This window comes from Capricornis sumatraensis, chromosome 1 (assembly GCF_032405125.1).
Source record: "Capricornis sumatraensis isolate serow.1 chromosome 1, serow.2, whole genome shotgun sequence".
Lineage (NCBI taxonomy): Eukaryota > Metazoa > Chordata > Mammalia > Artiodactyla > Bovidae > Capricornis > Capricornis sumatraensis.
Genome location: NC_091069.1, coordinates 95,231,740 through 95,245,320, shown reverse-complemented (window position 1 = coordinate 95,245,320; position 13,581 = coordinate 95,231,740). Strand labels below are relative to the sequence as shown.

The 13,581-nt window shown below is 36.8% G+C and overlaps 1 protein-coding gene across 1 annotated transcript in view; it reads right to left on the bottom strand.

Moving 5' to 3' along the window:
- The window catches only part of ALMS1 (ALMS1 centrosome and basal body associated protein), a 189,251-nt gene that overhangs the window by 124,837 nt on the left and 50,833 nt on the right, over positions 1-13,581 (bottom strand). Inside the window, exons 7-8 of the mRNA XM_068972319.1 lie at positions 12,190-12,214; positions 9,177-9,263 (exon numbers count right to left, since the gene is read on the bottom strand). Of these exons, the coding sequence (XP_068828420.1) occupies positions 9,177-9,263; positions 12,190-12,214 (112 nt within the window). The remainder of the gene's footprint in view (positions 1-9,176; positions 9,264-12,189; positions 12,215-13,581) is intronic.

The following is a 13,581-nucleotide window of genomic DNA, read 5'->3' as shown; positions in this document are numbered from 1 at the left end:
TTTACTCAGCTTAGTTTGGGAAGTCCTAGTGAAGTAATTAGGCAAGAAAAAGAAATAAAAGGTATCCAAGTCAGAAAAGAAGAAAAGCTGTCTCTACTGCAGGTAACATGATGCTATACATAGAAAACCCTAAAGACTCCGACAACAAAAAAAAATGAATTCAATAAAGTTGTGAGATACAAAATCACTATACAAAAAAAGTTACATTTCTATGCAGTAAATATGAATGATCAGAAAACAAAATTAAGAAAACACTCACACTTACAATTGCATCAAAAAGAATAAAATACCTAGGAATAAATTTAACCAAGGAGGTGAAAGATCTGTATGCTGAAAACTATAAATAAGACACAGTTGAAAGTAATGGAAGACCCAAAGAAATGGAAAAACAGTCTGTCTTAGGGACTTCCTAAAAGTCAAGTGTGCCTTTAGGAATTATCACTACAAACAAAGCTAGTGGAGGTGATGGAATTCCAGTTGAGCTATTTCAAATCGCTGCACTCAATATGCCAGCAAATTTGGAAAACTCAGCAGAAGCCACAGGACTGGAAAAGGTCAGTTTTCATTCCAACCCCAAAGAATGGCAATGCCAAAGAATGCTCAAACTACCACACAATTGCACTCATCTCACACGCTAGCAAATTAATGCCCAAAATTCTCTAAGCCAGGCTTCAATAGTACTTGAACCAAGAACTTCCAGATGTTCAACCTGGTTTTAGAAAAGGCAGAGGAACCAGAGATCAAATTGCCAACATCCGCTGGATCATCAAAAAAGCAAGAAAGTTCCAGAAAAACATCTATTTCTACTTTATTGACTACACCAAAGCCTTTGACTGTGTGGATCACAACAAACTGTGAGAAATTCTTCAAGAGATGGGAATACCAGACCACCTTACCTACCTCCTAAGAAATCTGTGTGCAGGTCAAGAACCAACAGTTAGAACCAGACATGGAACAATAGACTGGTCCAAAATTGGGAAAGGAGTACGTCAAGGCTGTATATTGTCACCCTGCTTATTTAACTTATATGCAGAGTACATCATGTGAAATGCTGGGCTGGATGAAGCACAAGCTGGAATCAAGACTGCTGGGAGAAATAACAATAATTTCAGATATACAGATGACACAACCCTTTGGCAGAAAGCAAAGAACTAAAGAGCCTCTTGATGAAAGAGGCGAGTGAAAAAGCTGGCTTAAAATTCAATGTTCAAAAAACTAAGATCCAGTCCCATTACTTCATGGAAAATAGTTGGGGAAACACTGGAAACAGTGGCAGACTTTATTTTGGGGGGCTCCAAAATCACTGCAGATAATGACTGCAACCATGAAATTAAAAGATGCTTGCTCCTTGGAAGAAAAGCTATGACCAGCCTAGACAGCATATTAAAAAGCAGAGATATTACTTTGCCGACAAAAGTCTGTCTAGTCAAAGCTATGGTTTTTCCAGTAGTCATGTATGGATGTGAGAGCTGGACCATAAAAAAAGCTAAGGGCCGAAGAATTGATGCTTTTGAACTGTGGCACTGGAGAAGACTCTTGAGAGTCCCTTGGACTGCAAGATCAAACCAGTCAATCCTAAAGGAAATCAGTCCTGAATATTCACTGGAAGGACTGATACTGAAGCTGAAGCTCCAACAGTTTGGCCACCTGATGGGAAGTACTGACTCATTGGAAAAGACCCTGATGCTGGGAAAAAGTGAAGGCAGGAGGAGAGGATGAGATGGTTGGATGGCATCATCGACTGGATGGACATGAGTTTGAGCAAGCTCCAGGAGTTGGTGAGGGACAGGGAAGCCTGGCATGCTGCAGAGCATGGGGTCACCAAGAGACGGACACAACTGAGCAACTGAACTGAACTGAACAAGAAGATGAAAACAGGAGACAGTAAAAGAGAACTGAGTTAAAACCATAGGCAGAGGAGGGGAGAATGGATGGAGATCACAGTAAGGGAGGCTCTACACATACCAAAGCCTCTGGTTTCCAGTGAATTCGGAAGGTCCATACTGCAGGAGAAACATTAGATTTATTTAAATTACTAGACAGGACTTCCCTGGTGGTCCAGTTGTTAAGAATCCGCCTGCCAATGCAGGGGACACAGGTTGAATCCCTAGTCTGGGAAGATTCCACATGTCACATGGCAACTGAGCCCAGTCTCCACAAGTACTGAGTCCTTGCATTACAACTACTGAGCCCACATGTCCCAGAGGCAGTGCGCCGCAGCTATAGAAGGAAGCCACTGAAATGAGAAGCCTGTACACCACAACTAAAGACAAGCCCACATGCACCCACAAAAACCCAGCAAAGCCAAAAATAAATAAATACATTTTTTAAGAAAAATTTTAATAATCAGACAAGCAAAACAATAACAAATATTCTCAGCACCAGAGAAGCAATTAGTATCCAGGGCTACAACAATATATTATCTAAAATGTCCAGTTTATAAAAACATTGAGACATACAAAGAAAAAGTGAACTATTCATAGAAAAAAAATAAGTAACCAATAGAAACTGCCTTTAAGGAGACCCACATGTTGGATTTGGCCAGCAAAGATTTCAAAGCAGTTATTATAAATATGCTCAAAGAAGAAAAGAAAATCATGCTTAAAAACTAAAAGAAGGTAATGGCAATGTCTCATAAATATAAAATAAGGTTATAGTACATATTATAAATGAACCAAATGGAAGTTCAACTTCCATTTGGGGCTGAAAAGTATTACTGAAATGAAAAACTTCCTAGAGGCTCAACAGTAAACAGGGACAGACAGAGGAATCAGTGAACGTGATGATAACAGAGACTATGCAGGATGAAGGACAGCCCCCCAAAAGAATAAATGAATATGAACAAAGCCTCAGAGAGCTATTAAACAAGATTAAGTACACTGACACATGTATAATGGGGGATTATCTGAGGCAGAAAAGAGGAAAAAAAAAAATACTCAAAGGAAATAATGTTTGAAAACTTTCCAAATTTGATGAAAAACATCCTATATATCTAACAATCCAAGTGAACTCAATGTAAGATAAACAGACACATCATAATCAAAATGTTGAAAGAGGATACTCTGAAAACAGTAAGAAAAACCAAGTCACATACAATGGAACATTAATAAGAGTAACAGTTGATTTCTCATCAGAAACAATAAATAAAGGTAGAATACAGAGGAAAGACATATTCAAAGTACTGAAAGAAAATATCTGTCAACTAAGAATTCAAAATCCAGCAAAACTCTTCCAAACATATACAAATATTTCCAGATATATACAAACTGAGAGCAATTGTTGGTAGCAGGACCATCTTACAAGAAATACAAAAGGAAGTTCTTCAGGTTGAAAGCAAGTGATACCAAACAGTAATTCGAATTTACATAACAAAACAAATAGTGCTAGTAAAGATAATTATATTAGGTAATTAGAAAAAACGGGATACTTGCATATTTTCCTTTCTTCCAACAAATTTTAAAAGAACGTTTACATAAAACAACATATCTAATTGTATTATTGGAGCTATAACACACAGAAATGTGACATATTTGACAATAACAAAAGGAGGTACATGAGAACAAAGAGTACAGCAAGAAATGACACTGGATGATAACAAGTCCACAGGAACAAATAAAAAATAAAAAACGGTAACTTCAAATACAAATGCAATAAGCCCTAAAAAACACGTTTGTGCTCTCTAAGCTTTTTTTAAAGCCATAAAATTATATAAATAATTATGACAATGTAATAATGTACTCCTTGGTTTGTAACATATAGGTATATTATATATCAAAAGAATAGCAAATACAGGGAGTTTTATCACACTAGAATTCAGTTAGTATAAATTTGGGGCATATTCTGGTAAGTTAAAATAAATTTTCTAAGTCCTAGAACAACCACTAATAATACTGTTAATTAGCTAGAAAACTATTAAAGAAGTTAAAATACTGGAAAATATTCACTTAATAGAATGAAAGCCAGTAAAAGAGGAAAGAAAAAAAAAGACATATGAGACAGATGGAAAACAAAAAGTAAATCAGCAAATATAAACCCAATCTTATCAATAATTACATTAAATGTGAAGGGATTAAACAATCACATTAAAACGCAAAGACTATCATTCTGGAATTAAGAAATAAAGATACAACTGTAAGTTACTTATAAGACATAAACCTGAGCTTCAAAAAATAAGTAGACTAAAAGTAAAGGGATGAGTAAACATGACATTCAAGCAGCAACCATTAAGTGGGATGTCAGCACTGATATACGACAAAATAGACTTTAAAACAAAACAAACCAAAAAATGCTTCTAGAATTAAAGAGGGACAACGTATAACAACCAAAGGCCCAATTCATCAGGACTATATAACAATTAGAAACATAGATTCACTTAATATCAAAATACATGAAGCAATTATGACAGAAAAGGGAGAAATAAACAATAACAGTTGGAGATTTCAATACCCTACTTTCAAAAATGGAGAAAATTAGCAGAAGATCAACAAGGATACAGAAGACTTGAACACTATCAACCCATTGGAACTAAGACACATATATAGAACACACCACCTAACAACAACAGAATGCACATTCTTCTCAAGTGCAAATCATACATTCTACAGGATAAACTATACCGTAGGACATAAAACATGCCTCAACAAAGTTTAAAAGAACTCCTACAATTATATTAGGAAACAGGTTGGATGAATTAAAAACACAACAAACCAAAAGTTAATCCGTGCAGTCAGTCTTTAGAAATCTATCAACATTAATACCGATATTAAAAAGAAAAATCTCAAATCAATAACTTAACCTTTTATCATAAGAAACAATAAAAAGCACAAACTAAAACTGAAGCAAATGAAAGAAAGGAAATAAAAAGAAACTAAAATGCAAATAGATTTAAGACGTAGAAAAAAACAGATTAGAAAAAGAGGAGAAATCAAAATTTCTTCAAAAAGATCAACAATATGTGGGACAAAATTTAGCTAGACTCACAAAAAGAGAAAGAGAAAGAAAACTCAAATTACTTCTAACTCAACTTATGACACCAGTGTTACTTTTGTACCAAAACCTAACCCAAAAAAAAAGCCAAGAAATTTACACATCAATGTCTATTATGAATCACAAAATTCCCCCCCAAAAAATCACTGGTAAAATGAATCCAATAGCACACACAAGGATTATACACCATAACCAAGTAGCATTTATAACCAAGAAAGCAAAGTTGACTCAACATCTGAAAATTCACTAATAATGCTTCATAATATTAAAGAACAAAAATCATACATACAACCACCATTTTAAAAATACAGAAAAAGTGTCTGACAAAATCTAACACCCTTTACATGATAAATGCACTCTGCTGCTGCTGCTGCTGCTGCTGCTGCTAAGTTGCTTCAGTCGTGTCCGACTCTGTGCGACCCCGTAGACTCTGTAGACCCCACCAGGCTCCCTCGGCCCTGGGATTCTCCAAGCAAGAACACTGGAGTGGGTTGCCATTTCCTTCTCCAATGCATGAAAGTGAAAAGTAAAGTCGCTCAGTCATGTCCGACTCTTTGCAACCCCATGGACTGCAGCCTACTAGGCTCCTCCATACATGGGATTTTCCCGGCAAGAGTACTGGAGTGGGGTGCCATTGCCTTCTCTGATAAATGCACTCTAGAAACTACAAATAAAAAACAATTTCCCCAACCTGATAAAGGGCATCTACAAAAACCCCTCAGCTAACATAGTAAAAGACGTTCCCATAAAGACCTGCAGAAGACTGCTCTTGCCACTTACAGGCAACACTGTACTGAAGGTTCTTGTCAAGGCAACTGGGGAAATATACAAAAAAGAATACATTCTAGAAAGGAAGAAGACATCTCTATTTGCAGATGACACTGGCTTGTATACAAAAATAAGAAAACCACACAAAAAATTATTAGGAATAACAAAGAGGTAGGTCAGCAAGGTTGCCAGCTACAAGATGAACATACAAAATTGAACTTTATTTCTATACACTAGCAGTGACTATTCCAAAAATGAAATTAAGAAAACATTTCCATATATAGTAACATCAAAAAGATTTAAATACTTGAAATTAATTTAAAAAGGACATACAAGAGCTGTATGCTGAAAATTACAAAACATTGTTGAAAGAAATGAAGACCTAAATAAACAAAAAGAAATCCCACATGCGCAGATCAAAATATGCAATATTTTTAATATGGCAATATTCTCAAAAAAATCTACAAATTCAAAGAAATCTGACACCTGCTACACCATTAATAAAAATTAAAAAACATTATTTTAAGTAAAATGAATCAGTCACAGACAAACACTTATATGAGGTACCTCGAGTACTCAAATTCACAGCAGAGGTGAAAAGTAGAACCATGGTTGATGGGGAAGTAGGAGGGAATGGGGAGTTATCCTTTAATATTTAGATACAGAGTTCCAGTTTTACAAGATGAAAGAGCTTTGTGAATGCATGACATTGTTTACATGACAATGTGAATGTATTTAATGCCAATGAACTATATATATAAAAATAGCTAACATGAAACATTATCAGTACTTTACCACTACTTAAAACTAACTTCAAAAAAGAAAAACAAATAAAATAAGACTGTCAAAATGAAAAATTCTGTGAAGTCAATACCATCAAGTAAGTGAACCGATAACTCAACAGGAGTGGGAGAATTTTTCCAAATAACATATCTAATAAGGGACCTGTATCCAGAATATACAAAGAACTCTTAAAATGCAGTAACAAAAAGTTAATAAACCAATTAAAAAGTGAGTGAGGATTTTAATAGACATTTCTTCAAAGAAGATATATAACTGTCCAATAAACACAACAAAAGATGTTCAACATCATTAGCCATTCAGTTCAGTTCAGTTGCTCAGTCATGTCCAACTCTTCGCAACCCCATGAATCATAGCATGCCAGGCCTCCCTGTCCATCACCAACTCCCAGAGTTCACTCAAACTCATGTCCATCGAGTCGGTGATGCTATCCAGCAATCTCATCCTCTGTCGTCCCCTTCTCCTCCTGCCCCCAATCCCTCCCAGCATCAGAGTCTTCTCCAATGAGTCAACTCTTCGCATGAGGTAGGCAAAGTATTAGAGTTTCAGCTTCAGCATCATTCCTTCCAATGAACACCCAGGACTGATCTCCTTTAGGATGGAGTGGTTGGATCTCCTTGCAGTCCAAGGGACTCAGAAGAGTCTTCTCCAACACCACAGTTCAAAAGCATCAATTCTTCACATGTATGGATGTGAGAGTGTGTCCAACTCTCACATCTATATATGACCACTGGAAAAACCATAACCTTGACTAGACGGACCTTTGTTGGCAAAGTAATATCTCTGCTTTTCAATATACTATCTAGGTTGGTCATAACTTTGCTTCCAAGGAGTAAGCATCTTAATTTCATGACTGCAGTCACCATCTGCAGTGATTTTGGAGCCCCCCAAAAATAAAGTCTGACACTGTTTCCACTGTTTCCCCATCTATTTGCCATGAAGTGATGGGACCAGATGCCATGATCTTCGTTTTCTCAATGTTGAGCTTTAAGCCAACTTTTTCACTCTCCTCTTTCACTTTCATCATGAGGCTTTTTAGTTCCTCTTCACTTTCTGCCATGAGGGTGGTGTCATCTACATATCTGAGGTTATCGATATTTCTCCCGGCAATCTTGATTCCAGCTTGTGCTTCATCCAGCCCAGCGTTTCTATTGATGTACTCTGCATATAAGTTAAATAAGCAGGGTGACAACATACTGCCTTGATGTACTCCTTTTCCTATTTGGAACCAGTCTGTTGTTCCATGTCCAGTTCTAACTGTTGCTTCCTGACCTGCATACAGGTTTCTCAAGAGGCAGGTCAGGTGGTCTGGTACTCCTATCTCTTTCAGAATTTTCCACAGTTTGTTGTGGTCCACACAGTCAAAGGCTTTGGCATAGTCAATCAAGCAGAAATAGATGTTTTTCTGGAACTCTCTTGCTTTTTCGATGATCCAACCAATGCTGGCAATTTGATCTCTGGTTCCTCTGCCTTTTCTAAAGCCAGCATGAACATCTGGAAGTTCACAGTTCACGTACTGCTGAAGCCTGGCTTGGAGAATTTTGAGCATTACTTTACTAGCATGTGAGATGAGTACAATTGTGCAGCAGTTTGAGCATTCTTTGGCATTGCCTTTCTTTGGGATTGGAATAGGGAAACAAAAAACAAAACCACAGATACTACTTCACACCTACCAGGAAGGCTATAGTAAAAAAGACAGAAATGCAAGTGTCACTGAGGATGTAAAGAAATCAGAACGCTCACAATGCTGTTGGGAAGGTAATATAGTGCTCATTCTCTGGAAAACAGTTTAGCAGATATTCAAAATTTTAAACATTATTACCTTGAACCAGAAATTCCCACTCATGGATACACACCAAAGAGAAATAAAAATAAATACACAAAGCCCTGTATATGAATGTTCATATAGCAGCATTATTCTTAATGATCATAAAGTGGAAACAGCCCAAATGTCCATCAACTGATGAAAAGGCAAACAAAATGTGATATAGCTACACTATGAACTATTATTTGGCAATAAAAATGGTTCTGATATATGCTATAACATGGATGAATGTTGAAAATGTACCCAGTAAAGAGAAGCTGGCCATAAAAGATCTCATACTGTATGATTTCACTTACATGAAAATGTCCAGGATAGTCATCAACCTCAGCTCTTCGAACTACCTGCCAATCCATCCTTTTAACCTTGGTCAGTTCCATCCCCTACTCACTTTAACATAAATTCTAAGCCTTCACCAAGCCATTCTTCTCAAGTCCCCTCACCCACCTCCACAACTCTCTACCTCCCTCTGCAGACAATCTTGCTTTCTACCTCAAAATTAATTTCTCAGTCTCCTCTCTATAAACTTTTATCTGCTCCTATGTTCATTCAGTTTCCTTTTTCCTTCAAGTCACAAAAAGGAATATAGAAACAAACTGACTTTAATATCAGACTCCTCCATGTAATTCAGTTAGAAACACTGTCATGAAGAACTCAATGAAAAATCAAATGGTTCATCTAATAAAATACCTGAGGATTTATAAATATACCAATCCAAAGTTAACATCATTGCAGTTCAAAAGTTAAAAATTAGGCATAACAAGCTAGTTATAAAGACAATATATCCTTCTCTACGAACCTGTTAAATGTCTGACAGTCCTTGACACAGTGTCAGGAGATACCCTCAACATTCTGAGATTTGAAGAGTGATATTCCAAATCTCTAGCTGGCTCACGAGGAACGAATGGAGGCAACACAGATGAAAAAGATTCATTAATGTCCATATTGGAAGGACATACCTATGAAAAAGAGGAAGATTAACTTTAGACTTCATCTACTAAAAAATAAACCTTGTTTTTATGAAAATGAATGCTAAACAGTTATACCAGGTTCCTTAAGATCATACTCTTAACTCTCCTGAATTCATATATAGGTCATATCTTATTTGGTTAATTCCAAGATGGCTCTACAAATTATTCTGAGGGTTTTCAAGTTAACCTGCACAGAATATTACAGATAGCAGACATAATAGTGTTCTATTACTCAGAAGTTTGATCCTTACAATAATTGTATGAACACTGCAGGATCTGAACTATTATAATACTCTTGAGAAGCTCAAGGGTTTCTTTTTTTCCTTAAGTAGGAAAGATATGCTAGGGTAAGGAAAGAGATAAGAACAGAAATATTTTCAAGAAATTCACAAATGTTTAGAAGAAAAATAAAAGCACCAAAGAACTGGATCTGTGATCAGTTACCAAAAAACATAAGTCCTCAAATTTCTTAAAACAAAAGTAGTAGGAAATATAAATTGATGAAATAAAAGTTAAATGCTGAAAAGGAAGTTTCTGAAGTTTCATGGCTTTCCAGCAAGTCCTTGCTAAAAAAGAAATTAGAAACTATTATTAGTGATGTTGGTACACAAATATATACAACTCTTCATCAAATTCATAGCATACTGACTTAAATTCATATATGAGTAAACATATACTCTCAATAAAAACAACATACCACTTTTAGGTTTATTTTCCTAAAATATTATTCCAGTGCTGCTCTCCCAGGACAGAGTCTGAAATTTTTCTATCCTCTTTATGAAAGCTTTTTCATTGTGTAGTAACAAACAATCTTATAAAGCTGGCGGAATGTGAAAATAAATAATTCTACTTCTACTGCCTACATCGTTTCTCTAGACCCATGGTTCTCAACTGGGGAAGATTCTGCACTCCCTCACCTCCCCCACCAAGGAATATGTGGCAAGGCCTGGAGACATTTTTCTCTGTCCTAACTTTAGTGGAGGTAATGCTACAGACATTCAGCGAATAGAAGCCAGGGATGTTACTGAACATCCTAAAATGCAAAGAACACCCCCACACAACAAAGAATTAGCCAACCCCAAACCGATAATGTGGAGAAGGCAATGGCACCCCACTCCAGTACTCTTGCCTGGAAAATCCCATGGAGGGAGGACCCTGGTAGGCTGCCATCCATGGGGTCGCTAAGAGTTAGACACGACTGAGCGACTTCCCTTTCACTTTTCACTTTCATGCATTGGAGAAGGAAATGGCAACCCACTCCAGTGTTCTTGCCTAGAGAATCCCAGGGACGGGGGAGCCTGGTGGGCTGCCGTCTATGGGTTCGCAGAGTCGGACACGACTGAAGCGACTTAGCAGCAGCAGCAGCAAACCAATAATGTGGAAAAACCCTGTTCTAAACATAACACAAAGTTCTTAGTTTCCAACTCTCCTACTGCTGAAGGAGACATGCAGCTCACTAACGTACAGCTGACCCTTGAACAGCATGGTCTTAACTGTACTAGTCCACTTATACATGGATTTTTTTTTTTCAACAGTAAATACTACAGTACTACACATGATCCAAGATTGGATGAATCTGTGGATGTGGAAGAATCCTAGATTTGGTGTAATTGAGGATACAGGAGGCCAACTATGGAATTTCAGCTTCACAAAGGGTCAGTGCCCCTAATTCCCACACTGTTCAAGGTCAAATGTACATATCACATACGAAATAGATGAATACTTGTGTGTGCACACCGTGTTTAATAGCAGTTTCCCCCAAAGCTTCTAAATATAGGGAAAACGATTTCTATTCCAATTTTAACTTTAATAAAATTTCAAAGCTTCAAAATATACAGATATTAGAGTAAGTAATAAATGTAGAATGAAAAAGATGAGACATATTTAAGAGATCAACAGATATTTATCACTAAAAATTAGGGGAGTTAGGAGGGAAAAAAAATCAAGATTGGTTTCTCTCCTAGTTTATAATGAACAATGAAGACAGAATCAGTGACAATAAAGAAACCAAGAAATGTTAACATCTCTAGAAGAACAGAAAATCTGTAAGTCACTCTGACTTTAGTCAAAAGATAAGTTATTCTGATTTAGGCAAGGTAAATTTGAGATGATGGGAATATTCACAAGAAAATGTCATACAAGATAGTATATGGGTCTATGTAGGAGAAATCCTAGGTCTAAAAATGCAGATGATAATCATCCACACAGAAAATCTTAAGTGGAAACACATTCTTTGAAATTTGGTGTTAGTCATTCAGTTGTGTCAGACTCTTTGCGACCCCATGAACTGGGGCACACCAGGCTCCTCAGTCCACGGGATTCTCCAGGTAAGAATAATGGAGTGGGTTGCCATTTTCTTCTCCAGGGGATTTTCCCGACCCAGCAATCAAACCCAGTTTCCTGCACTGTGGGCAGATTCTTTACCATCTGAGCTACCAGGGAAGCCCATGGGATGGATAGCGAACCAACAAGACAAAAAGGAAAGAGATCTAAGGAGTCAACCTTAAATAATAGTTAAGAGTTATATGGCCAAAATAAGGGATACTAAAACAGTATTTTATTATAGAGGACAGAAGAATGTAATATGCTTCCAGGAACAAGGCAAGAGAAAGAATAAAAGAACAAATGAGAGTAGGAAACCCCTGGTAATAGCCTGATCTAATTTCACTAAAATAAAGGGAACTAACAGCCAGGCACTATATACATGCTACATACCTTACCCCATTCAATAGAACAGTGTTTCAGGTGATTAATACTGCTTATTTCTTTATGTAGACAAGGAAGGAGAATAATCCTCCAAAATCATTTGACCAAGGTACAGGGCTAACAAAGTAACTGAACAGGGTTTTGACTCCAATTCTCCACACTCTCTTCATAGCCCCAACCTACATCATATGTAAATGGATACCCAAATAATCATTCAAAGAACGACGGATGGGTACCAAAGTGAGACAAACAAATATGAACGACTCTTCTGAGACACAGATGATAAGGAAGAAACTGAACAGTAGGCAAACCTCCTGAGAGCAAGTTGAGCCATGCAGAAAGATGATTCCCAGGTCTGGCTCACTGCTTCTCTAATATTTAGCATTATGTAAGTCCCAGAATATAGTAGAGACCTAAGAATGAAAGACAACATAGAAAACAGCATCCTCCCTGGACTAAAAAAAATATACTTAAAGTTACAGCTAAGGCCAAATAAAATCTGGAATTGTGTCAGAGTTAATCTCAGCACATCACTATTAACTAAATAAATATATATCCTCACGTCTTCAAATATACTTTATCTATATGAAAAGTTGACATAAGTTGCAAAAGTAGTTTTAGCAAAAAAAATTAAAAACTCAAGTGTAAATATAATTAACAGTGCTGTTTTAAAAGAGTAAATCCTAAGAGTTCTAATAATAGGAAAAAAAAATTTTCTGTTTCTTTAATGTTTATGAAATGATGGGTGTTCACTAAATTTACTGCGGTAATCATTTCGTGATGTATGTAAGTCAAGTCATTACACTATATCCCTTAAACTTATATCTCAATAAAACTGAAAGAAAAACAACAAAAAGAAACTCTAAGTTTAAAATTGATATTTTGCTTCTCATTCTTACTAAAACTAACTTTGACCTTCATTCTTGCCAAAACAATGCAAAATCTTAGCTTTGGTGTCACTGAAGAACAGTTAAACAGGGAGGCAATTTATGGCATATTCATTAAGTATATATACAAGGATAGTTTCAAATACTAGTTCCCCTACTTGCTAAATGATTACCAGCAAGTTCCTTAACCCTCTAAATATCAATTGTAAAATGGGAATGATAATCAGTTCAACTCAGTCACTCAGTCGTGTCCGACTCTTTGCAACCCCATGAATCGCAGCACACCAGGCCTCCCTGTCCATCACCAACTCCCGGAATCCACCTAAACCCATGTCCATCGAGTCGATGATGCCATCCAGCCATCTCATCCTCTGTTGTCCCCTTCTCTTCCTGCCTTCAATCTTTCCCAACATCAGAGTCTTTTCAAATGAGTCACTCCTCACATCAGGTGGCCAAAGTATTGGAGTTTCAGCTTCAAAATCAGTCCTTCCAATGAACACCCAGGATTGATCTCCTTTAGGATGGACTGGCTGGATCTCCTTGCAGTCCAAGGGACTCTCAAGAGTCTTCTCCAACACCACAGTTCAAAAGCATCAATTATTTGGTGCTCAATTTCTTTATAGTCCAACTCTCACATCCA